At 41.0% G+C, this 24,851-nt stretch overlaps 1 protein-coding gene across 11 annotated transcripts in view; it reads right to left on the bottom strand.

Moving 5' to 3' along the window:
• Positions 1-3: 3 nt before the first annotated feature.
• The window catches only part of TRPM8 (transient receptor potential cation channel subfamily M member 8), a 43,612-nt gene continuing 18,764 nt past the window's right edge, over positions 4-24,851 (bottom strand). The window contains exons 12-26 of one of the 11 annotated variants that reach the window (XM_065841013.2): positions 24,497-24,787; positions 23,315-23,410; positions 22,342-22,471; positions 20,390-20,535; positions 19,573-19,685; positions 18,888-19,104; positions 15,263-15,354; positions 14,310-14,451; positions 12,521-12,692; positions 12,106-12,283; positions 9,152-9,342; positions 6,812-6,911; positions 5,460-5,493; positions 3,531-3,617; positions 4-1,676 (exon numbers count right to left, since the gene is read on the bottom strand). In XM_065841013.2, coding sequence (XP_065697085.2) covers positions 3,567-3,617; positions 5,460-5,493; positions 6,812-6,911; positions 9,152-9,342; positions 12,106-12,283; positions 12,521-12,692; positions 14,310-14,451; positions 15,263-15,354; positions 18,888-19,104; positions 19,573-19,685; positions 20,390-20,535; positions 22,342-22,471; positions 23,315-23,410; positions 24,497-24,787 — 1,953 coding nt within the window. In that variant the 3' untranslated portion in view covers positions 4-1,676; positions 3,531-3,566. Of the gene's footprint in view, positions 1,677-3,530; positions 3,618-5,459; positions 5,494-6,811; positions 6,912-8,232; positions 8,341-9,151; positions 9,343-12,105; positions 12,284-12,520; positions 12,693-14,309; positions 14,452-15,262; positions 15,355-17,094; positions 17,284-18,887; positions 19,105-19,572; positions 19,686-20,389; positions 20,536-22,341; positions 22,505-23,314; positions 23,411-24,121; positions 24,191-24,496; positions 24,788-24,851 lie in introns of those variants that run through there. The other 10 variants (XM_071811328.1, XM_071811330.1, XM_071811329.1 and 7 more) reach the window with 10 other exon arrangements.

The raw sequence follows: 24,851 nt of genomic DNA, 5'->3' as shown, positions 1-24,851 counted from the left end.
TTAATGGGAAAACACATATTTGCACACACTGTATCCCCCAGGATTCTGTAAAAGCACAGCATACACTAAAGTCACGTCATGTGAAGCAGCAAAAAAGAGCAGTGACCCTTCTGATAAGCCCTCAATCATGGTTTTTCTTGTAAATCTATTCAATTTTCAGCTACAAAGACAAGAGCAGCAGCACCTCCAGTAAACAACACATGCATGTGCTGGCCTCCTCAGTCAGTAAGCTACACCTCAATCAGTTGCACCCCAAAGTAGAAACATTCCCCACGTACAACAGCGCTTCATATCCCTGTACTGCAGCAAACACCAAAACGCACAGAATGGTCTTGTCTTCATTGTCTTGGACCAACAAATATTTCACAGCAGATGTGGACTGGAACATGCTCTTGTGCACACAGGCAGGCCTACACGCCAGCTTTAGTTTGTAGCCAGGCAGCAGATGGCTGTATTTGCACTGGTCAAGGTGATTCACCTGGGGAGCGTTCCGCTTCAGGAGAAATTCCCTTTACACCTACCTAACTACTCACCTGGGGACACCATGTGGCACCCATGTATTCTGCCTGACAGCTCTCAGACCGGCTGCAAGTCACAGCAAAGTATGGATTTGACAACCACTGCCAGCAAGAGGAAAATACCTAAACCTTCAAAATCAAACATCTTGGAAGCTTGTTCCTGGACACTGGGGATGAAGATGTATACAATGCTTTGCAAGATAAACAAATGACATTTGTAGTGCTTTCCCTTCAGCTGGTAATGCATCCAGTTATATCACACAAATCGCCACAAAATTCAGCTGCTATTTGGGACAGAAAGCAGAAAGCAACAACCTCACTGTAGCATGCATCACAATATTGAAAGGTGACCAACAATCTCTTCATTTCAAAATGCAAACATCTGCAAACAGATGTTTGAAAAAGTTCAATTGCAATGTTCCAAGTATACAAATTACCACTAAAGAAACAAGCAAGGACTGCACACAAGGCCTTTGGAAACACTTTCTGGATGAATTCAGTCTCATGCAGGGCTGTAACAGCTGAAGCATCTGCACTGCTGCACAGTTCCAGGTAGGGTGGGAATAAGTCCACACTGTCCATGTAGAGTCCGAAATGTAGGTGCACGGTAGGACCAAAGGCTGTCCTTCTTCCTGGGGATGATGTTGCAATATGTTGCATTCTGGCACACCAGCATTACAGACCTCAGCAGGTCTAACAGACACACCATACAAGTAATAAACTAGATCTAGCTACTACACGAAGGAGAGGGAAGGGAGACTGATTCATTAAGACAAGCAATTAGTGGCTAAAGGAAGCTCATGAACAGGTCCCTTTGAGTGAAATTGAAAAGCAAAGTGATTTTGGCAGCAGCAGCAGAACTCCTGGAATTAAGAGTGCTATTTAACAGCAGCTGACAAGGACTAATTGCTGCCATTGAACATCAGGGGAGATGAGGAAGAAGGAGAGCTTGGGTAATATGGGAATCCTGCCAGGAGATAAACAGTCACCTTAATGTTTTACCATCATCTTGCAACAAGGAAAAAGAGCTGTTTTAAAAATAAATAAGTAAATAAAAATCCTAGAAACTCTTGCTGAGACACAGACTCTGGTGGATCAGTTACCATGTGCTTGGTGGTTACTGCCAGCTCAGAGAAATTATTCTTGATGAATCAGCACCTGTGTGAGCAAAAGAAAAAAATTTAGAGATCCCAGCCCACCTCAACATTTTTCTTTCATCCTCATGACATCAGCTCAGCAAACTGAATGTCCCGTGCAACACTTGGGACCAAGGAACTCTTTGCAGCACCTGTCTAGAACATGGTGTCTTAGCAGAGTAGCAGAGATACTCATCAGGAAGCAAAAGCAAAAGAAACATCTGCATGCAAAGTACCTGGAATGGCCAGTTGAGCATCTCCTATTGAAGAAGGTCAGCAAAAATACAAGTACTCCCTTTCAGATGAGGCAGCATAATATACACATCTGCTTCCTGTGAGACATTAACCTCTCTGTTCACACCATGACATTAGTAGCACGGACTGCCAAGGCTCAGCTTGAGAATCAGGACAGCTCACACACAAACCAGTTTGGTCACAACTGAGATGCCATCTAGATAGTTTACCAGGCATAAACTGGAAAGGGACTGTCTCCTTTCAAGACACCAATTATACATACAAGAAGTCATCTCCATGAGCTCCATCATAAACATGTACCTTCCTTCCCAGGTTAGCTAACTGTAATTCATTCACTCCTATTTTGTTAAGACTTTCAGTTCGTCTTGTTACAGTTCCAGACACTCCATCTTCCTCAAAGGTTAATACTAACACCAGATGTACCCTACAGAGTATTCACTGCACTATAAGCAGCAGGAGGATTTGCAAATCTCACAGACAACAAAACACCAGCGATTTACTTTTCTGCAGAGCTGCTGTCTCATCAGATTTTCCCATATTTTGTGCCTGTGTAGCCAGTAATTCCCAGGTAACTGTAAAATTTGCATCTGTTCTTATTGAACTGCAACCTATTTTTCAGCCAAACTGCAGCTACCTTTGATCTGAGCGAGATTAGACTAGATGGCCTCCAGAGTTCCATTACACTCCAGCCTACTCTAGGTGACCTGGAGTTTACTGCATCCAAGAAAAAACCCCAGTAACTGAGGAGCCCTGTAGATTTGACTAGGTGGCTGCGAGTCATTCATAACTAAACTGAGCTTCAGGACAAGTGAATATGAAATTATCCCTGAAAAATGGTGAGAAAGTTGATTAAAGAATGTTTGACACACACGTGAGTTCTCACAGAAAAATTCTCTATGGGAGAAGGAGCCAGGCTCTAACATTCAGGCTGATCAACTCATTCCCGAACACCCTCATCAACAGCTGCACTTCTTAACTTGCTGCTTTTAATGAAGACAGGAGTTCTCTCTGTCCACCAATATTCTGCCTGGCTTTCACATCCCACCTGAACCTGTGGCTCCATCCCAGTTTTTCCACAGAACTTGATGAAGGAGGAGACACTAAGCTCGTGACTAAACACTGAACTGCAGTTCTGGAGCCTTCGGGTAAACACTTCACCCTGCACTTCTTCATACAGGAAAGACATAGCAATCCACCGTAATACCCTATTCAGACAACAGAAAAATAAACCCTATTCCTACCCACAATTATCTCTTTTCTATTTGGGTTTTATGTTCTTCAGAGTTAAACTGTAAAGGATCCATCACAGCAGCTCCTAATTTTCTAGGGGGCCTCCAGCACAAAAACCATCACCTTGGGTTATTCACAGTTTTTCAAAGGCAAAGGAGCAAGCCAAAGTATTTTAAACCATGCCTAAAATCATTAGAAACATCAGATGGAAAATTCTACATTTCAGAAAAAAAAGATAATTTATCTCTTCTTTCTTTCCCAATATTAGACAACATCAATAGAAGCATCAATAGTTAATACTGACTTTACTTCCAGAGCTATATCAAGTTAAGATCAAAAATGCTGATAACTTATTCAAGTCAGAGAATGGATTTAAAGAGGGCTGGCTTACCCTGCTCAGCTAGCTGCTCTTGGATTTCAGCTGCATTCATTTGATTTTGCTGGAAATCTCTTTCAGAAGCCCCTTCAAATCAGAGAGCTTAAAAATAACAATAATTAAAAAAAAAAAAAAAACAAAAACAAAAACAGAAAACAGCTTTATTTATGCAAAGTCAATCTAACTCATTTCAACAGATGATCACAGCTTGGAATAAAAGAAAAGAACAGAACAAGCAAGCAGTAATAAGTACTTCAAAATACCCTATAAAATACCATACAACATCAGCAACAACAGGCATTAAATCCCTTACCTGAACTCCTGCCTCCCTGGCTACCCTGTGGACATCAGCCACTACTTTGAAGGCAATAACTGACTGGTTTTCATATTCAGTAGTCACACTAGGGTGGCAAATGAAGCAGCACTAATATTGCTTTTCATAGGAAAGCAATGATAATATGAGTAACAAGTAATTGCCTCTCCAAATATTATATTAAACACAACAGTGCTTGAGAGGACACTCCCAATTACAGTTTTCATTAATGCAATTAATGCAGTGCGCCCTACTGCATGTGTATTTCACCTAGTTAACAAGCACACATCACGGCAGCTACAAGTTCCCATCTATACTCCATCTCCCCATGCTCCTTCCTTCAAAGCAAAGACTGCAGATCAGTGGAGTTTTGTGGAGCATTCATCCTGACATGCGCAGCTGCATTCCAACCCTCCCTGTGCCCTAACTGAAGTCCACTGTTCCTCGAGACATCCTTATGAAGTTTCAAGAAAAGTTTACTCCATGATCAGGGCTCACACCTAGGACTTCTTAGACTTGTTTTTAAGACAAGTGAAAGCCCACAAGATATCCCCATTGCTCTCCCAAGCGCTGGCCTGAGTACATTTCTGCCACCAAAGCTGAAGCTATAAATACACAGAACAGCCTGCTGTAAGGTATTCCTTCACAGAACAAGAGGTATAATTTGGGTCTTAGTTTTTACTAGAGAGTTAAAGCTACTGCATCACTAGACACATACTTGGGCACTCGCCATTTCCATTTTAGTATTGAAAACAAGCTATTATTTTGCCATATAAATTATTTGACAGCAATCAAAAGTAGTATTTTTAAGTACATGTGGGCCTTCTCACCCCTGGACTTTCAAAAAGTCTGTTCTTCATACTGAAGCAACTTTCCACTTCAAAGCAAAATACATAATTCAATCAAGCCTCAAAAAAGAGTAATCTCAAAGACCTTTTCAATATTAGTCATAAAAAGTATACTTGTGTGACAATTCCGATAACAATGTGCTCTCTAGTAGGTTGTTAACTTTACATTGCTTCGACACAGGATGTTTCCATGACTCAGATGAGAATTGGTGATTTCAATCAAAATTAAAGGTCTTCCCACCCTGCACTATGCACAGAGCACCCTTTGTTAACCCAGCAGGTGTTGCCTGGGCTATATGAAGCACCGTCAGGCTTGTCACAATATAGCTGAACTGCCACTTAATTTTATATGCTGAAGTTAAACAACAAAAAAAGTAGGATTAATTACCTCATGCCTTCAGCACTAGAAGCTAAACTCAGAGCTTACCCTTGTGAAACATGTTCTAAGTGTGTAACACCCCTTCTTCCCATCAGTGTTTCACGGGCCTTCTACATAGAATATTGCAGATTTATGACAGAAATTATTTTTGCTTTTATTCCATCCAATAAAAAGTACTGAGAAACACTTCAATGCTAAGCAAGTTTCTACTTCCTTTTCCAGAACAATATAAAGCTACATATAGAATTAAAGGTTCAAAAGAGTACATTAAAGAAGCCCCATTAAAGTTGGATCTTGGTGACAGCAACAAAGACTGTACATAACTCTGATGCTTTTTTTCCTGTGGACCACTGCCTGCTTTACCAGATGGCAGCACATCCCCCAGAGAAGTCAAACACAAGTACCTTTGCGTCCAGTTGTCTAAATCGATGCACCATCCTGAAAACAGAAAGAGGACACAGAAGAACGGGCTGAGTGCAGGTATTAGAAAAGCATTGGCTAACTTCCCTCCCCTTCTTTGCAAAACTGCTTTGCAGAAGTGTATCTGGTTATTATTAAAATTATATGAACTAACATAGGAATTACAAATAGTGCTGCGCTATTCTGTTTCCCTTGTCAAGGCACTTCTGCTTTCAGGATAAAAGCTTGTCTTAATTATTTTGTTGTTGTTTGGTTTCTTATCCAACACTGAGTGCATCCAGGTAGTCTTAACATAAACACTAACTTGTGGACAGCAATGTGCACAGCGGGAGCAGAGGGGCATGGAAGTCTGCGGGAAGCTAGCTACAGAATTAAGCCATCACACAGCAGGTTACTGCTGCTGTTTTCAAGTTTTCTTTATATTTCTCTTCTTCTGCTATTACTATGTAAACACTGAGACAGATCCCTAAGACAAATTATCTTGAGCTGGCAGTCAAAGAAGAGCAGTATAAGTCAAGCTTCAAATACCATTATTCCAAATAGCATCTTTCCCTCCCCAGAGGTCTTTTTCTACTTGGGCTATTAAGTGCAGACCTCCATATAGACTGAAGCTGAAGGAATGCTTGATATTCCAGGTATAACACTAAATATTCTCTACTAACTGCACTATCATAAAATCATTTAGGTGGGGAAAGGCCTTTAATATCATAGAGTCCAACCAGAAACCTAACACTGCCAAGTCCACCACTAAGCCACGTCCCTAAGCATGTCTACACATCTTAAATACCTCCATTAAACCCCTCCAGGGATGGTGACTCAACCACTTCCCTGGGCAGCCTGTTCCAATGCCTGACAACTTTTTCTGGGAAGGGTTTTTTCCTAATATCCAATCTAAACCTCTAATGTTGCAAAACTAGTCAGCTATAGCACCACTTTCATGATGAGACCTCAAAACAATATGGGAAGACAAGATTTTCTCCTCTGGTGAAAAAATAGAAAGATTCAAGTACAGAAAAACACAACCATTTGAGAAATACTGTGACAGGCATTTGGACAAGTGTGTTTAATATATCTGCCCAGCTGTGTGCATAATATACCATTATAACCATTGCAATATTGTCATTAGCATTTTATCAGCCCAATCAACTATTTCTGAAGACAGTCTGCAACTGCTGACAAAGAAGTCATCTTTTTACTCAAAAAATAAAAAGAAAAGGCATGTTTACACTGAGTTTATTTATCTACTCACTAGTTTGTAAACACTTCAGAGCTACTGAAAACTTGGCTAAAAATATTCAACAAAAAGTTAGTAGAGCAAAGACAAGGGCAGACGTACTCTTCTGATGAATCATTTGCTTTGGTATTGACTTTAACAAGGTAATTTTCCTTCATGACAGCTTCCCATGCCAGAATTTCATTGTCCTCATTTTTTGAGCCTGGAAAATGTGTGAAACAAGCAACGACACTAGATTCAGTGACTTTGTCTTTCCAATGCTAAGATACAGAAAGAGTAGATTAGTGCTTGCATTCAGAGGTTAGTGATTCCCTTTGCTGCAACCAGAGCATTTGCAGCCCCACTTCCCACCTGTGGCACTACCCTGACAAGTATGGCATTAAGGCATTTTACTGTGTGCTCCTGGCAACCAGAGTTGGTTAAAGGAAAGAAAATATGAACAAAAAACCAACAAGCTCTAAAAGTCTTTCTGGAATGTTTTAAGTCTTGGTTAACGTGCTTTGTGAAATGGCAGCCAGTTTGACAGGCTAGGACATTCGAGTTAGCTCCTACCTGAGTCTGAGCTTTCCTTTTGTTTCTACATTATCCCATATTGGATCATTAAGAGTAACACGTGTTAAGAGCCATGTTGTATGACTCATCACTAAAAGACTTCAAAATGATGAAGCATTGTTTTCTCTAAGCAGCATCTCCTGTTGATACTGTAAATTCAAGAGTGACACAGAGCAAATGACTTGGAGGCAAAGTCCTCCAAGATAATACTTCTGCATTTTTTTCCTATTCCAACAGGAAAGCACAAACCACAGGGCTTTCAATTGAAAAAGAGTTAGCCAAGACAAAAGCAGCCCACAGCTGGCAAATTACTTAAGTCCTATTTTCTCCACCCAGTGCTCCTGTAAGAGCCTCAGTTGTTCTCCCAGATACCATCAGGCATTTAAGCACCCACATCTCAACCATTTCTATGAGTTAAGTGGGGAAGCCAGGATTTTGCAAAGGTCAACACATTAGTGTGCTTTCCTCATGCAGTTCTCAGTTCCTGTCACCAGCTCAAGCAGAGTGATATTCTGACTCTAATGAATACTTTCATTTGCTTTTTCAACTTCAACATCAACTGTGCATTGCTTGGGCAGAAATATCTGCAGTTAAACAACCTTCCCAGCAAGGAAATCAAACCGTGATTTGGACAGCTAGGATGATTTAGTCAGTGCTATGGAATTTTATGCCCCAAAGCAGGCATCTTTCTCCTGAACTAATAACAACTCCAGCCTGTGCTGCAGGGCAACAGTCAGGTTGCTGATGGATGGGAATAAATCTGTCAATTAACTCAATTTATCTTCTCTCATCTGCTTCTGGATGGCACTTAAAAAAAACCACAACAACACTCCACTTCTTTGGTGGAAAAAGCTTGTTAAAACAATTCATATCTGTGCCTTCTGACAAAGTAAATAAGGTAGAAATAGCTAGAGGGCTGACTGAGCCACTCCTGCATTTTTGAGGCAGGTTGCCTACCTGGCCATGCTCAGAGGGCCTGAAGACTGTGTTCTCTTTCAGTCACTCACCAGAAGAACCTCTGAAGACAACTGTGCTCTGTTGGGTTGCCCTAGCATCTACTAGCTGTATTAGCTGGGAGACTGTAATGGAAGGACAAAAAGAAATGCAATTCCAGAAGGGAAAGCGGCAAGCAGAGACTAAGATCACCTCTTGTGCGATTTACCAAACCATTCAGAGCAGGCAAGATGAAGGATCTCTGCCACCCGCAAGTAGTGCAGAAGAGAAGCACCATCAGATGTTAATGACAAATGGGATGGTTTACATTTTTGATGCAGATCATCAAGATGACTTTCAGCTGCTGCAGGCTCTGGATGTGTCTATTCAGTACCCCAACACAAAAGTCTCCTTTCAAAGCTAGAAAGCAGCATAGACAGTCCTAAACCTGAGAGGATTAATTTGAAGACTTAAATGATGTATGTACATTAGGTAATTCTGCCTCAAAATGGCTTGGACAAGAAAGCACTGGATAATTGCACAATACTCAAGCAGAGCAGGTCTCATAGTAGAACACAAAAGGTCTCTAGCTAGACTAAAACTGAAGTTAATTGAGGGTGGGGATCACCACAAAGCTCAACAGGACTTTTGGCATACGGACTTAGGAATACAATTCCCCATATCTCAGAGAACACACCCCTTGAGTACTGAGAGAAAATGATGGCTGAGAAGCAGCCAGTGGCTTTGATTTGAACCTTATCGAAGAGATTTCCAGCAACATAGTGGTTTTCCATTTGATAGAGAACATGAATGAGCTGCTGCTTATTTCCAGTACAACCACCTCCTCCCAAGGTCTACGCTGCCCTTCAAAATTTCCCAAAACACACACTGCCTGCAGTTGAAGCACACCACATGACATGGAAGATTCACAATGCCACAAAGAATAATCCTACTCACAACAAATAGATGGCTCTTTACTTTCTTTCTTACAACAGCATTTCAAACATTTCCTCATCACCATGAAGATGTAAGCAAAAATGACAAAAGGGAATGGAATAGTCAAGCGACTGCAGTATTCCTGGACCAAGAAGTAACGCTGAAACTTCCACACCTGGTCATTATTCTCTTGTACTGATCCAACAGTGTAACTAGCAGGCAAAGAAAAAGAAAATACATACAGCATTAGTTATTCACAAAAGAACTCCATTAGGGCCTAGTAATAGTGTTTCTCTGTATTATACCAGGATATGCTTTCACAAAGTCATTCTGAAGCTGGTAATTTTTACTGATTTTACTCTCCATTTTAGAAAGACCTTTGAAAATGGGAGGAACTAAGACCAGAAAAAACACAACAAAAACACACACACACACACACAAAAAACAACACACCACATCAAAACACCCCCCCTCCCAACCCCTAAAGTCACATATAAACTGGAAAACATAGGAACAGGGAGAAAATACTCCACATACTTTCACTACCTTAGCTCTAGGTAATGTTCTTCCGGCTTAGACACATGAGAACAGGATGCTTCTTTGCCAGATACTATATCAAATCAATTCACCACCTAACTTCTAAGCAAAAAAAACCAAACCAAAACACCCAAAACCAAACCAAAACACACAACACTAAATTAGAAAACTTACAAAAAAAATTAAGAGCTCCTGAGATTTCAGACCTACTGTACTAAGCACTGTACAAACCCAGCAAAGCAACAACCACAAGAGCAAAGAGCTCATAGTCTGCCTGACCTTTCATTGCTGATGTTATGTGGCAGATGGATGTTTCCAAAATGTCTGTATTGAGAGCCTAACAGATCCTTACATGAGATAAGCTAAAACCTTCACCTGGTAGAAATTATCTTCTGTTTTAGAACATAATATAGTCCTGAATTTCAGAAGTATCTAAAATATAATAATCATCCTTCTCAGTTACTGCACACAAAGAAAAAGTAGGATTCTCTCTTTTTAAAATTAATATATAATTGTAATCACAACAAAGAGACACTGATTGGACTGGTGTCTAATAGCCATAGGCATCACGAAACATTGGCATATACTATGTACACACTGGCTTTAGGAGGAGCCATCCCAGGTTCACACATTTCTACCTGCACCGAGAAAAAAAACATCCGGGATTGCTTTTTGCCCACAGGGCTTCCTGAGTGCAGTACAGTATAGTGCTCCTGCTTGATCAAATAATTCAGTCTGTTGTTAAAATGACCAACGCAAAGCTCCAAGAGTGTCAAAGGAGAATTCATGCTGGGTCCTTCCACAAAAAAAGCTGAACTGCCACTAAACAGTTTTTTACTGGTGTAACCATATAAAGCAGTGCATTCACTATTAGGCGCTTTTAAAATAAGTGTTCTAACAAATATAAAATGCTTCTGGGGTAGAGCTGGCTTGCTGCTATATTTTGCTTTATTAATGTGAATTGTTTTCACCCTTTCTAGGAAATATAAGCACTGATTTCTGTCCCCAGGTCCTGTGCAAGTTAGGATAACTCAGGTACAACAGCTGCTTCACAAAAAAAAAAATTAAAAAAAAAAATCTCGTTTCTGACTGTCCAGCACCGCATAGGAAGAAGGGTTCAGAGCAGATACCAAAGCTAAGGCATTTCCAACTCATCACATTAACACAGCTCAGGTCAGTAAAAATTGGCACTAGCATTCAGAAGGGAGATCCTCTTGATGCAAACCAAGAGTCCTCAGCAGTTCCTGCAAATATTCTTGTTGCCAAAGCAAACTCCTGCCAAGTGTGTCTAGTGCCAAAGTACCATCAAAACACACAAAAGTAAACATAGTGGACCTAAAGAATTATGCCCAGGGCTTGTAAGTATTTTTGTTAGGCTGCAAGGGAGTATAAAGCAGAAAAGCAGCAGGATTCGGAAGGAGAACAGAGCCACAGCACCAATCCAACTGTGTTCACAAGTTGGAAGTGAGATAGGACGGCAATACATTCCAGAAGTCTGATTTAAGGACGCCCCATTATTAATTCAACTCTGTGTCAGAGCTTGCAGTAAAAACACCAGGCATTTCTGGAAGAAACAGAGGAAACTTATCCCTGAGGACCAGTTATGGTTTGCTCTGGTTGATCCCAATGCAGTGAATTTATATCTTTGTTAATGTGCACAACAGCAACTGTTTTTATTTTGCAAATGAGTGTTGGCTATGTGATACAGTCAGCAGTTACTAGCATCACGTTGCAGGTATCTGATCCATCTGCATGGTGTAACACCTTACAAGATGCCAGAACAAACCTCTTTACTGGTAAACCCACCAACAGATAAATGACCATATAAAACCAGAGGTGATGGTATTTTTCAAGTCAAAGTCCTTTAGTATGTCCCAAGGAGATGCAGTCCATTGCCTGTGGTGTATGTCAAAACAATAAACAGCAGGTCCGCCAGAGCAGTAACACACCCATCATCACCACATGGCAGTTCTGGTTAATAAAAGCCAGTGTGTTGTGAAAAGACTATGATAATAACTCTTTTATTCAGTTGAGCTAAGTCTGTGGTGCAGCAACTCACACTTGTAAAGCACTGACCCAGCTCTCACCGCATGTGAGCCACAGGCGTTTATACTGAGCCCAGTGTGCAAAGGATTATTAGAGAAATAGTAAAAGAACAGGCAGCAATCCACCCCCAGGACATTGTACTAGTTTTGATCAGACTGCTGTGAGAAATGCTCAATAACCTGGCCTTTGTTCACCTTTGCCCACCACCCTTCACTCAAGAGGTCTTTTTCAAGCTGGGAACCCTATTTGGACTACTCCCAGCAAATCCTCTGCAAAAGACACAGGCAGAATCCAAGGGCTGGCTTCCTGTTGTTTTCCAGGACTTCATTCCCTTTCACAGAGTGATGTTGATACAGAAACCACAAACAAGTGATCATTCCTCCATTACGTACCCAAACATGGCCACGAGTAGGTTCACAAGAAGAATGTTAGTTGAGAGCATATAAATGCAGACAAGGGGAATGGTAATCCACTCAGGAAAGCGTGGTTGGTTGTTGGCATCCAGCTCCACGCACAAGGGCTTGGACTCATTCCCAGAAAAGGTGCAGCGGTCAAAGTTGTAGGTGGTACCTCAAAAAGCAGGAGAGGAGAGCAAACAGTGAGGCCTCTCCCCCTCTTTTTGTTGTGTCCAGCCCCAGGTGCTACCACTGCCCACAATATGTGTGGTCTCCTCCTTCCCCACCTCCCCATCAGACAAAAACTAGCCTCATTGCTGCTTGGAGGAAGGGGTTCAACATGGGACTGGAAAACCACTGAAAAGATAGAGCCTTCACCCACTCAGGAGAGCTTCCAACAGAAAATAGGTACCATCAACATCATCAGGGTACTGGCCAAACATAGCCAGGTACGGCTCATAGATAACAGATCGAAATATCCACTCCCAGCGGTGCTCATTCTTCCTCAGGATGCCTTGCCTGGCCACACCAAAGGCCACCATCCACACAGCAAAGAGGAAGAGGAAGAAGAAGACATCTATCATCTGAAACAGGACAACAAGCAAACGCATCAGTGCCCCACACACACACACCTTTTTTTTCCTCCCTGATTTGATATTTGAGTAAGAACAAATATTAGAAAAGCCTACACAGTTTGTATCATTTGAATGCATGTTTTTAGATCATTGCTTCATAAATTTACAGTCTCCGACCTACACAAACAAGTAACTGACCATTTCTCACTCATGGAACTTCAAAAAATATTTACGCAACCAGAAAACCAAGGCATATTTCAGAATATAGGATTTGCCCTGGCATCAGACAGGGTCGACCCACAAAGCCAGATCCACATGTAAAGATTATTCGTGCAACAGCTGTAGCTTACAGTCAAACATTAGATGAAAGCAGCCACTACTTGAGAAAATACCACCCTGGGTGGCTTCAAACCAGTGTTTATAGTCCAGACACTCTGGCCAACAGTTTCATTAATTTCTGGCTCTAAACAATATACAGATAACTGAAGACTGGCAGTGTCCCAGCTGAGCTTTCCCATTTGTTGCAGATCTACCTCTACCAAGATCTGCCCTTCCACTAGCCCCAAGCACTTTTAGTATTAGACTGACTCAAAAATTCATCCCTTTTGAAAAAGGTTAAATAAGAGAAAGATGCGCAGGAAACAATCCTGTGTTGTTGCTTCCATATCACAAGGAACTCTAGAACCAGTTAACCTCTAGACTTCAGCTTTGCAGCAGTGGTACAAGACAAAAATAAAGGTTTCCTGGATAAGGTGCAGACACCTTATCCTATCACCACCACACAGCGGGTTTTTTAATTCCATATATGCCAAACCTTTGCAAGGGCACAATACAACCCAGCTCCTGAAGAAATGCAGAAAGACAGGGGGGACTTCTCCTAAGAGCATCTAGCAATAGTCACTTAACATAACCTTTAAGTACCATTCCCCAAATGCTCATTGTGTCAAGTGCACTTCAAATCTCTTTTCTTCAGAGTATTTTTTTGTCTGTGTGTGTGCGTGCGCACAGAGGTATCACTGAAAGGAAGATTCAAGCAGACATAATCCAGCTCTCCAATGTTTCTCACTGCCATACCTACAGCAAGCCATATCTGTATTACCCATATAGGTATTATATGGAACCCCAGTCTCCTCCAGTTACCTTTCCCAGTCTGCTAGCAAACAACCCTTCCAGCTACAAATGACAGAATCAGCCAGGCCAGTCCACAAGAGGCTCCTCACCACCCGCTTCTCCAGTTACTTGTGTGATGGATGCAGTAGAAGACAGAAAACCTCCTCCTATAGCATTTCTCATTACTGTCTTGTTTGGGCAATGTTCATGTGAGCAACAAAAGTGATGGACTATACCAATGAAATATTTGAGACATGCAAGACAAAAGCTACCAGGAAACAAATTTCCTCTTCTGTTCTTCAGCCTGATCTTTATTCTCTCCCTATGCATAGGGAGAGAAAGAGGCCTTGCTCTTAATTAGGTCCTATTTAGATTTAATTAATCCTGTTTAGAAGATTTAAGAGGGGGGGAAAGCTTGCTGCCATCATCAGAATGGTGGCAACTTTTACTCTTGAGGAAAAAGCAAAGCATCACATCATTTATTTAGACTCTCTTAAACAGTTGCCAGAATCTTACCATCCTCTGCAGCATAATAATTTTGGGTCCTAGATTTCTGCTAACTGTGAAAATATGGATCAACCTCAGAGTAAAAACTATGTAGTCCAAACAGAAAATGACTCTCCCAGAATACCAAGAGCTTTCATCAGATGAGTTAAGCCTGATGGAGACGGTAAAAGAAAATAAAGACAAGTGTTGGGTAAAGCATGCAAAAGTCATGTAAAAATACACCATCGCTGTGCCTCCTCTCCCCCCCCTAAAACTATTAACAGCAAGCAAATCTTGTCCCTTTAGGTATTCCCACAGCCCTCCAAAAACATTAGTGCAATGACCACTCTGCTGCACCAAGGCAACAAGAACTAAGTTACAGTTGACTGAACAATTACACTGTAAAACGTGTTTCCATCATTTCTTTTTCACGCTTGTTGACTCACGCATTCACATTAAACAGCTTATGTGAGCTAATGACATTCTGTTAGACTGTTGTAGGTACAATTACACTCCTCTTAGATACAACACACTGAAGCTTAAAGACTCCAGATGACCATCCTAAATAGTCAATAATAGGAGCCAGAGAAAATCTCAAATAACTTCTGACGCTGAGATACCAGCTATCTTACAGCTTTGGCAGATATGCTCTATACAGTCAGTCTGGAAGGCACTGTCATGAAACCTAAGGCTATTTCAATTTTTTAAACATGCTCACACAAACCTAACTATTAAGAAGGGCTGTCCTGCCAGTCCAGAAAGACCCGAGTTTAGGAACGCAACCTCTGATTCTAGGGATAGGCTCAACTAGTTTATTTGCATATAAAGATTTAGAGTCTAGCCTTGGCAGTATCTGGGGCCTTCATAAATAACAGGGAGTATCACAAACATGTAATTTCCCAAAAATCTTGTTACATGTTGTAGTGAAAACCCAGAAAGGAAGCAAAGCTGTAACATTGCCAGAAGAAAAAAATACTACTTACCTGAACACAATCCCTGCTACAAAGTAGAAGATTGCAAGTGTATCCATAACATTCCATGGATCTGAGAAATACTTACTGCCATTCATGTACCACTGGAAAGGGAGAAGAGCAGAAAGTAACCATCTCACAGCACTGACCGGTGACATGGTATCTCATCCATCCTCCTCTTATCTCTTCCCACTGGATGTCCTCACAGGTAAATATTCCACCCAATGCAACAGTAAGGATTGTTTCCTTACCCAATTTTTTTTTTTTTTTTTTTTTTTGTCACACATAATAGGTACACCAGACTTCAGATTTATTGTAATTTCCCCAAAAATGGGGGTTTAATATATCCAGCAATACCAGAAGTCACTGACGTGCTTTTACTGCTAATTTTAATAGCACTATGGGTCAAGATTTTCTGTGTTTAGAGCTCCTTAACACATTTTCTCTTGCAGTCCAGATGTTCTAGGCTAATGCTCTTGCACTGGGACCAGTTAAGCACACTGGTGATACAAACATTGCACCACAGCGTGGGTTACTGTGCTCAAAGGACATAACCCAACCGCACATGGGCTTGTGCATGGGGAGAGGAAGGAACATCCCTGACAAGAACCAAGGGGACCTCAGGGTAGATCATGGTAAGCTCCAGCAGAACTTCTGCCAAATGGGTCAAAGGAGTCTTGGTTTGATCTACTAAGAGCACATGAAACACTGGAAGGAGGCAGGAGGGTCACTGTTTCAAGGCAGTTGAAGAATTCTGGCTCCTCTTTCTTTACAGAGCTCATTTGGTAATCTGTCCCTGGCTACACCCACATGGTTTTGATCAAAGACGCAGATTCACTTTATTATTTTAATTATCTGTATTTCCAAATTGCAAGTCTAGTCAGAATCTTTTCTTTCCCAGACTGAATGACTGGTAATGCACCTGGTTCCAAACTTTGTACAAGAGCCAACTTCTGGATCCAAGTCAGAGGTGACTCATTACGACAAGTAGCTTAACCAGGAGAAACCTCTGCCTGACCTGAAGAACCAGATTGAGTCCCTGATCATAGTTCTTTCTAATTACCATTGAAATAATCAAAACTTAGTACAGTAATCAGTGAATCTCTCTATAACTGACATATCCAAGGAAGGCAATTCTGCTTTCATACTTTAAAGAGAAACAGAGGTTGAAAGAAATTTTGGCCTAAAAGCAGGAGCTGCGTAGAGAGTCCCACTTTGTTATTCTAAATGCACAATTGTTGCATTTGCTTCACATGATGAGATACATTGCTAAAGATGGACAAGTAAGTATGCAGCAGCTACGAGGGTGTCAGACTCGAGATATTACCAGACACTAGTTCAGGATCTTGGGACCCACACATCATTTTTATTATTTAAGGTACCAAAGGCTGAGCACTGAGTGGGGACAGTATGTCTTGACACCCACGACATTGGGTTGTTTCTGTCTAGTAACTCCCTACATCAAATATAAGTTGTCTACTTGACAGCAAATTAGCATTTTACGAGAACAACTGGATGCATATGGTCCAAATGTCTTTCACAAAGCAATAAGCATATCACTGCACTACAGCTGTATTAAATGCAGCAAGTTTAAGCCTGATGCCTCTTCTATTATGGGCACATTTGCAGATGGAGGAAAGGAAACAGATTTTGGTCTAAAGCAGAAAGAGAGAAACAGGCAGATGCATGTAAACGAGTGAGAACAACTGAGATTGCAGTACAGTTCAGTCCTTGAAATATCAAATAGGTCCCATGGCTAAGACAATGTGCATGGAGGTTAAGTCCAGATTTCTTCCCTGAGAAAAGGGGGCTTTCCTGTACACCCCACAAGTCCACCCACTCACCTGGCTGGAGGCTACATCCATGTGGCTAAGAAGATAGCAGGAAAAAGGCATCTCCAATTTCACTATTGCCATGACAGCTCTAAATGGGTAATCAGAAAGTAGCTCCGGATAGTTAAAAATCTCTAGGACCATCAGAAGTTAGAAGATGCTTAAGCCAGTGGCTTATGGCTCAGATACAGCTCAGTTCTCCTGTGCAGAGAAACATTCTGCTTTAAATTTGGAACAAATTTTTGTAGCTGTCATCTCCACAGACACACTACTCTAATCAGAGGGCTGATTTATCCCCAAAACTAGTTATCTCACTGCAGCAGTTACAGTGAGACCTCAAGCAACATAATTCTTACTTCTCCTTTGAAGTAAACACAGCCTGAGACATCCCCCTTTTTTAAATATTAAGGACACAGATACTATTCTGACTGCAGAGTTAGACCAACACACCCCCAGTTTCTCTTAGAGGAAGCCAGGGAAAAAGTTTGAGAGGCTTAGAGCACTGGGACACTGCTCTGTGTTCTCCTCAGCAAAAGAGGTTTGAAGCCAAGACAGTGGCTTAAGATAAATTCAAATCTTATAATAAAGTCTCAGTTTTAGCTGCCTCTACTCCCACAGTCAAACTGATACAGTCTGACCACCAGCTATTAATGGGATTACTGGGATTTGATGCTGTTCCATCCGCTCAGGGTAGTGAGAAATAGCGACACTGGTAGGAAAAAAGGTTTCAATCCCTATGGCCTTTGCCAAGACTTTTGCTGGGTACACATGAAAGTGCAACAACAGGTCCAGAGACAACAGAACCTAAATCAGCAGAAAAACACTCCATTAGTGTTTTCATTGCAACAGAGTCTTTTACTTTTCCCCCATTTTGCTTAGCAAGTAAAGTTGCCTTAAAGAGGGTAACCACCTTGACTACCAGAAAGGAAAAAGACCACACAGCAAGTTCAGCACAGGAACAGCAACACTCAGCCATGTCATTTGAGCTCAGTTAAGACATGTCATTGCAGGGTGGTCTGATCCAGCACATCACCCACACACACCATGTGGAGACTAGCGCCTGACAGGACACTCAGAATGCAGCACTGTTCTGAAACCACATGCTCATTTCTCATATAATTTCCCCAGCATCTTCCCACTACTCTGAACACTGACTGGTACAGACCAGCTTGCCTGAAAGCCAACATATTTCATTCATCCCCTGACATACAAAGTGAGAAAAATATCAACTATGTGGCTGGCTATAAAGACAGTCCCACACCAGCACAAGCAATGCAGGCAGTCCAAAGCTGCCCCTTGAGACTATGTTAAAGCAGAAAAACTGTATTTATGACTAAAAAATAAACAGAAATGCATAATGACGTTGCTCACTGGTAAAAAAAAAAAAAAAAAAAAAAAAACGGTGGGATGTGGAGAATAGAGGCAGGAATCACTTGATCTAGAGGTAAGCATCCAGATAAATGTGTTTAATCTAACCTATTCTCAACTGTTTTGGCAACCCCAAGACAACCTTTCCTGAGAAATATCTCCACTGTAATCATCTTATTTACACAGCCTCAAAGTCAATACACATTCCTGTTGGTGCCTGGACACTGCAGGTATTTGTGTATAAGTAGGAATTAAACTCCAGGATAAAAAAAAAATAACACCCGTTGTGCCTTGACTTGCCTGAACATATCTACCAAGATAGGGTTTTGTTGTAACACGGAAGCAGCCTGCACTGCCTTGCAGTACTAGGAGGCAAAAAAAACACACAAGGCTTTTAACCTAGCACTAAACATTTTTGGTTTGCAAGCGCTGCCTACTTGTCTCACTTCATCACAAAGTAGAATGAAGACCAGCACGTAAAGGATTATTTCCAGGACTGTAGGTTCCTTCTGGAAATCCATAAGCAACACGTAGGCGAAGAGCAACAGGAAAGCGATGTAGAAGATGACATTCCAGGAGAAGACCACAAAGGGTGAGGTGAAGAAAGACACATAATACAAGAAGAGTTTCTTAGTTTTCTCCACAGGCTTTTTCCTGAGGAATTAAGAGAAGAAAAAGGTCTCAAAGCACAGTTGTTATACCTAGAAACATTTGTGCTATTTGTCAAAATGAAAATTGGAGAGGTGCAATGTCTAGCACAGGACATTACTTCAAAGGTAATGCCCTCCTGCATCCACTGACTTCAGGCACGCATGTAAATCAGTTAACTCCAGATCAGAGTGAGGACAGGATCTGTCAAAAGCTCATTCAGCCACTAAATATCTGTATTTGAGCGTGACTGAACACTGGAACATGTTTCCAGAGTGGCTGGGGAGCTTCTGTCCTTGGAAATACTCAAACCCCAATGGGACAGTCCTTGGCAGTCTGCTCCAGCTGACCCAACTTTAATATCAGGGGGTTGGACTAGATGATCTCCAGAGGTCCCTTCCAGTCTGAATTGCCCTACAATTCTATGAGTAATTGACTTGCTATACTTCTGCTAATGAGAAACCAGTTGATTACCTGAATGAGATGAAACCACAGCCTATTAAAGGGAAAAAGAGTAGACACAGTATAATCTTCCAGTTCTTAGTATCTCTTGAAATCTCTCCATACCACTGCTTGGAAAGGAAATTCTGCAAGGAAGAACAACGTAACCTCATTTGTTCTAGCAGCAGCAAAATAACCTAGGAATGCTATTAGAGAACATATGATTTAGGAAAAAAAAAAAAAAAAAGAAAACACATTTAGATGTTTCAGTCCAAATAGCTGAGATGCCCATTTCAACAATACAGAAAGCTTTCTGCATCAGTAACAGTGTGCTGGTTCCTTAGACCAGTCATCCTCCAATTTACATGACAAGGAGTTAGAAGTGAGGCTGAGCAGGACTTGACCAGATCTATAAAACACTTTATGCTGGGCCATACATCCATACATACACAGGAGTTGTGCTAAGGGAGAAGACACTTAAGGCAGTCTTTACCATCTAGTTAATTTATGCTTTACAGCTCTAAATCTAGTTTGCCCCTCCCACCTTAGGAGGTGGCTGATTTGCTGATTTGTCCCCCACCAGCCACAGCCATCCTCTGGGATGCATTTCCAGCGCTGCAGATGCTGCTTCTGTGAGCGAGCTGCAGGACTCACCTACGCTGCTGCCATGCAAGGCTCAGCGCTCACAGGGCTAGGAAGCCTTGCGCGGAGGCTCTCACTTCCATGAGGAGTGGCTGAGGCTCTTCACATGGATGTAGCATTTCCACAGCAAGAATATTCCCTCTTTTTGTAAAAGCTGCCCAGATCACAAGAGTTACAGTAATCTTTGCACCACCTTCACCAACATTACCTGCACCCCTGGCTGTGCAATGAACTGCTGGTCTTTGGCTTCCACTGCCAGTTCCAGACAGTTGCTCCCTCCCCAGGCTTCACAGGAATAAGTCAGCAGCTGCTCAGCCAGATCTTCATCATTGCTGTAGCACTCGGTGAACAGTTCTGGAGGAAAGAGGCAGCCCCACACTGAGCTCCAACTTCAGAGTCTATTTCCTCACCAACTTGAATGCAATTGTCCTCCGTAACTTCCCAAGTATAACATTTACAATATCAAAGCATGCTGATACAAGAACTCTTCCCACATTTTCAGCACAGTAAAGCAATGCACACATTGCTTTACAACACCACTTCCATGTATTAGAAACCCACTTGCATGTATTAAACTTTCACATGAAATTCATGTCTAGATGGAAAAGTAATATTCATCTCACACAGAGACAGTATTAAGTTCCGCACTATAAAACTGAGTAAAAAATATGAACTCCTCCTACTCAAATGACTCAGTGCATCTGCTTGTTTTATCTTTTTTTCACTCATTTAGCACTGATCTAATGACTTAATCACAGTAGTCTTAACAGCAGAGTTGAACAACAAGGGCAGAACCTGATGCTTTTTCACTGGGATATGCATTGTGAACATAGCTGTTTTAGAACAGCTACAAGCATCTTATTCCACCCACAGATTTTTGCCAATACCAATGCACATAGAGTGAACAATTATTTCCATTTCCAGCTCTGGATGTTTCCCATTCAAAGGCAGTTCTGTTGGTGTATCTGTGATACCAAGGTCCTGTTCCACAGAACACACCCCAGATAAACTCAGCTTCGTAAGTTGTGGGTGCTACAAATGAATGCCTGTTCTGCTATCTGTCAACTGTGCTGGTTTTCATTTGTGTGTTTCTCTGAATAATTTGCAGGATAACTAGACACTGAGGAAACATCATCATTATTGCTCCAGAAAATTAAAGTCCTAAAAAAAAAAAAAAAAAAATTAAAAACAACACACACAAAAAAAAACCAAACAAAAACAAACCAAAAAAAAAACCACTACACACCAAAAAAATCAATATCCCCCTGCTCTCCTGGCACCAATTACCTTCATAAAACAAAAAACTATTGGTTACTCTAGCCCATGACATGCAAGGCTCAAGTCTGAATTACTGACAGTCCTTGCAGTAGAAAAAACTGAAGGTCGTACAAAGGAAGAAAAAACCAAACCAAACCAAAACACTGAGCTATATCTGCATTCTCAATGAGCAACAGTATTGCTTACCATCGTAGAATATGGAAGGTATACGATTTCGCAGTTCAGAATTCACTAATCTGATCCACTTTTAACCTGGAATTTATTCTCAGTCCCCAAAAGCACATCTGCAAATTTGAAGGATGGCTCTTCTCAACCTGAATATTACCAGCACTCATGAAGAAAGCTTCTGTTATTATCTATTCTTATTATTTCTGGGCATCCTTCTTCAGCCTTGCTATTAGAGCTGGGTAGCTTTTACTTCTAATTGAAGAAATTCTCTACCAACCTCCACCACCATTTTTTGAGGCAAACTGTTCAGACAGGACACACAGTTTCAACCAGGAACAGATGGTGTGGAAGAGATTTCGAAGTAGTAAAACCATATTTTGACATTAAAGGGAAGCACTTCATGTTGGATATCTAGATTTCTAAATAAAGATTTCTCTCTACTTCCTTTAGAGATGCCATTTCTCTTTTTTTATAAATCATAATGAATTTCTAAGCATCAATTCAGGTAAACTGAATGAATTATTTGGCCTTGCATTTTGTAGAACAAAACCAGGTTTATCAGTTTGTTTTTCTGCACAAAATAAAAACATCACTATTGCAATCATTGCTGTATGTCAGACCTGGAGATCATTAAAACAATTAATATTCCAAGAAAGAAAACTATTTTCTGACCCCTTCTATTAAATTTCTAAAGGACTTAAACAAGGCACTTACCTACTGCTCTTGTCTCGTACTCATTAGCAAGTTCCTCAGACTCAACAGCAGCATTTATATCATTCTTCACCTTCGCCATGCTTTTCAGGAGCTTACTGGCCCCAAGAGCTGCCAAAGTGCAACCTCTGGTCTATGGAGAGAGAGTTAAGTCAGGCAGAGACCTCTGCAAAAGGAATGGGACATTCTTTAAAAGTTACCCCTTTTTTTTTTTTTCCAACTGCTAAGTTCCCAGTCAAGACTTGCAAAGGAAGATGTTCCACAAAAAAAAAAAAAAAAAAAAAAAAAGAAAGCGCAGCATCAGTGTTCTGGTGTGATAACTTTGTGATCAATCTGCAAAGGTCTTGTGTTTAACAGCTCTATCTCAGTTTTTATTCTCTGGCTGAAGATTCACAAAAGAGGGCCTGTTCTGCCACAAGCTACACTACCATTTTTTATGTCCACCAGTCTGGACCAGTTGGGTATATCCAAAACTGCCCAGATTGCTAGTCCCTTCCATTCAAAACATCTACATATGCAGGGAATAAGCACTCCAAGATGGACACCAAGACAAATGTGACCAGGAGCATTCATTAGCTTTGCCTGCATTAGCCTCACACAGCCCACGGTTAATCTATTTGACACAATCATCACTAAATGTCCTGTCCAATCAAAATTAGAAATGAATTTCAATCAAGTACCTGGGATTGGGACACATCCATATGGTGGAAAGGGTGGGAACTTGGCATCCAAGCTTGAACACAGATGAACATAGTGCTACAGGCAAATGCCAGCTGGACTGCTGACTCACATGACATTAGGAAATCTAAGTATGAAATCCACACCCAAACACAATATGGGTAATACTAAACCTACTTACAGAGCCATCTAGGCAATTATCTCTTGTGGTTTTGAATTCGAAAATGGCTCCAGAGCCTTCAAAAGCCGACAAACCAAAGGCTGTTTGCAAAGAGGAATAAAGGAGAATTCAACTCACTTGCTCCCAAATTACTTTAGACAACTCTTTCTTGTTCTGAAGGACTGACCAAATAAACAGAGCCTGCAATGGGTGCCTCGTGATCGGACACTCATCCTGAAAGAAAGAGCAACAACAACTCAGACCTAAGTTCAAACTCCTTCCAACTGGAAATCCTAGCCTGCCACTCCTGTTTTTATATTTTCTTTCTTTTACAACCATCTCGCCCATCCTCCTTCTCAGCTATCCGCCACTTGTATTACATGAATGTGAGTTTATATTTTTCTCTTTGGTGTGGAAAAAACAGACTCTGTGTTTTTCCTGAAGTGGACATTAAAGGATATTTGTTCCAAAGTCACTTTCTGCTTTAACCCATGCTGTTCAGATAGCCTCATTCACAGTTTGACTTAGTGTTTAGGGAACACAGATTAACATCCTCTAAAAAGAATATTAACTTTATACCAACATGCCTTTTGTGTTTAAGCAAGACCCTGAACTTCATGAAAACTTAATCAGAGAGGAACTTCTATACCACTATCTTCTTCATATTAGAGCAGTTAGCACCCAGGGATGGCAAAGTCATCACAAAATGACCCCCAAGCAACAAAAATTCTAAGAACCAGAAGGCTTAGGTGAAACTCTCAAAGTTAACTAGCACTTTTAAACCAAGCTTCCCCTGAATGTCACGTGTGTTGCATTGCATCTCTGAAGCCAAAAAAATGATTTCTAAAGTTTCTTATGTGATACCTGAGCTCCCACTTTGAAACTCAGATCTGGATCTGATGTTTGGACCTACTCTGCTGTGACAGCTAAGAAATCTGTTTGTACCTGGCAGTGAAATGAAATCCACAAGGTGGCTGACACCGTCACAGCAAACAATGTTTAAAATACAAGAGCCTGTACCAAAATATAAGAGTCAAAATTCCTCACGTTCAGCTGACAACTTTGTACCAGACTAAATTTATATTTGTATAAATTACAAGCATAACTAGAGCATTGATTTCTCTAATAGAAAATATTTTAACACTCAAACTCACCCATTTTTCTTGTAGTTAGATGACCCTTACATACATTTGTAAAATGGAGCAATATGTTAAATGTAAAATATGAACAAGACTATTAAAGTAAATCCTGATATACCAGAAGCATTTTTTTTTTCCCTTTCAGTGGACACACAGTGGAATCAGACTGTTCATCACTTACCGAAAGACAGATCTCCATCTCTTCCTTGCTATTTTTGTCATCTCTTTTGAGACCTCTTCGGAAGTCTTCAACCATATTCCAAACAAATGTGAGAGGTGCATCATTATAGGAGTTCTTGGCGATCTGCAGGTTCTTGAACACCAGGCTGCTGAAGTTGTTGGTGTACAGCTGTCTAAGGACTTCTGTGGTAAGAAATTTCCTCAAATTCAAGCCATTTTCCAGGAAGAGACGGACAAATTTGGGCCTGTCTTTCACTAGAGCTGTGAACATGACATCCTGCAGGTCAGCAGACTAGGAAGAAATCAAAATACAAGTCTTAGGGAGTACATGAGACACATTAAAGCTTACCTAGGGG

This window comes from Patagioenas fasciata, chromosome 7 (genome assembly GCF_037038585.1).
Source record: "Patagioenas fasciata isolate bPatFas1 chromosome 7, bPatFas1.hap1, whole genome shotgun sequence".
Taxonomy (NCBI): Eukaryota; Metazoa; Chordata; class Aves; order Columbiformes; family Columbidae; genus Patagioenas; species Patagioenas fasciata.
The sequence above is the reverse complement of the archived record's forward strand: the minus strand, read 5'-3'. Positions and strand labels throughout refer to the sequence as shown.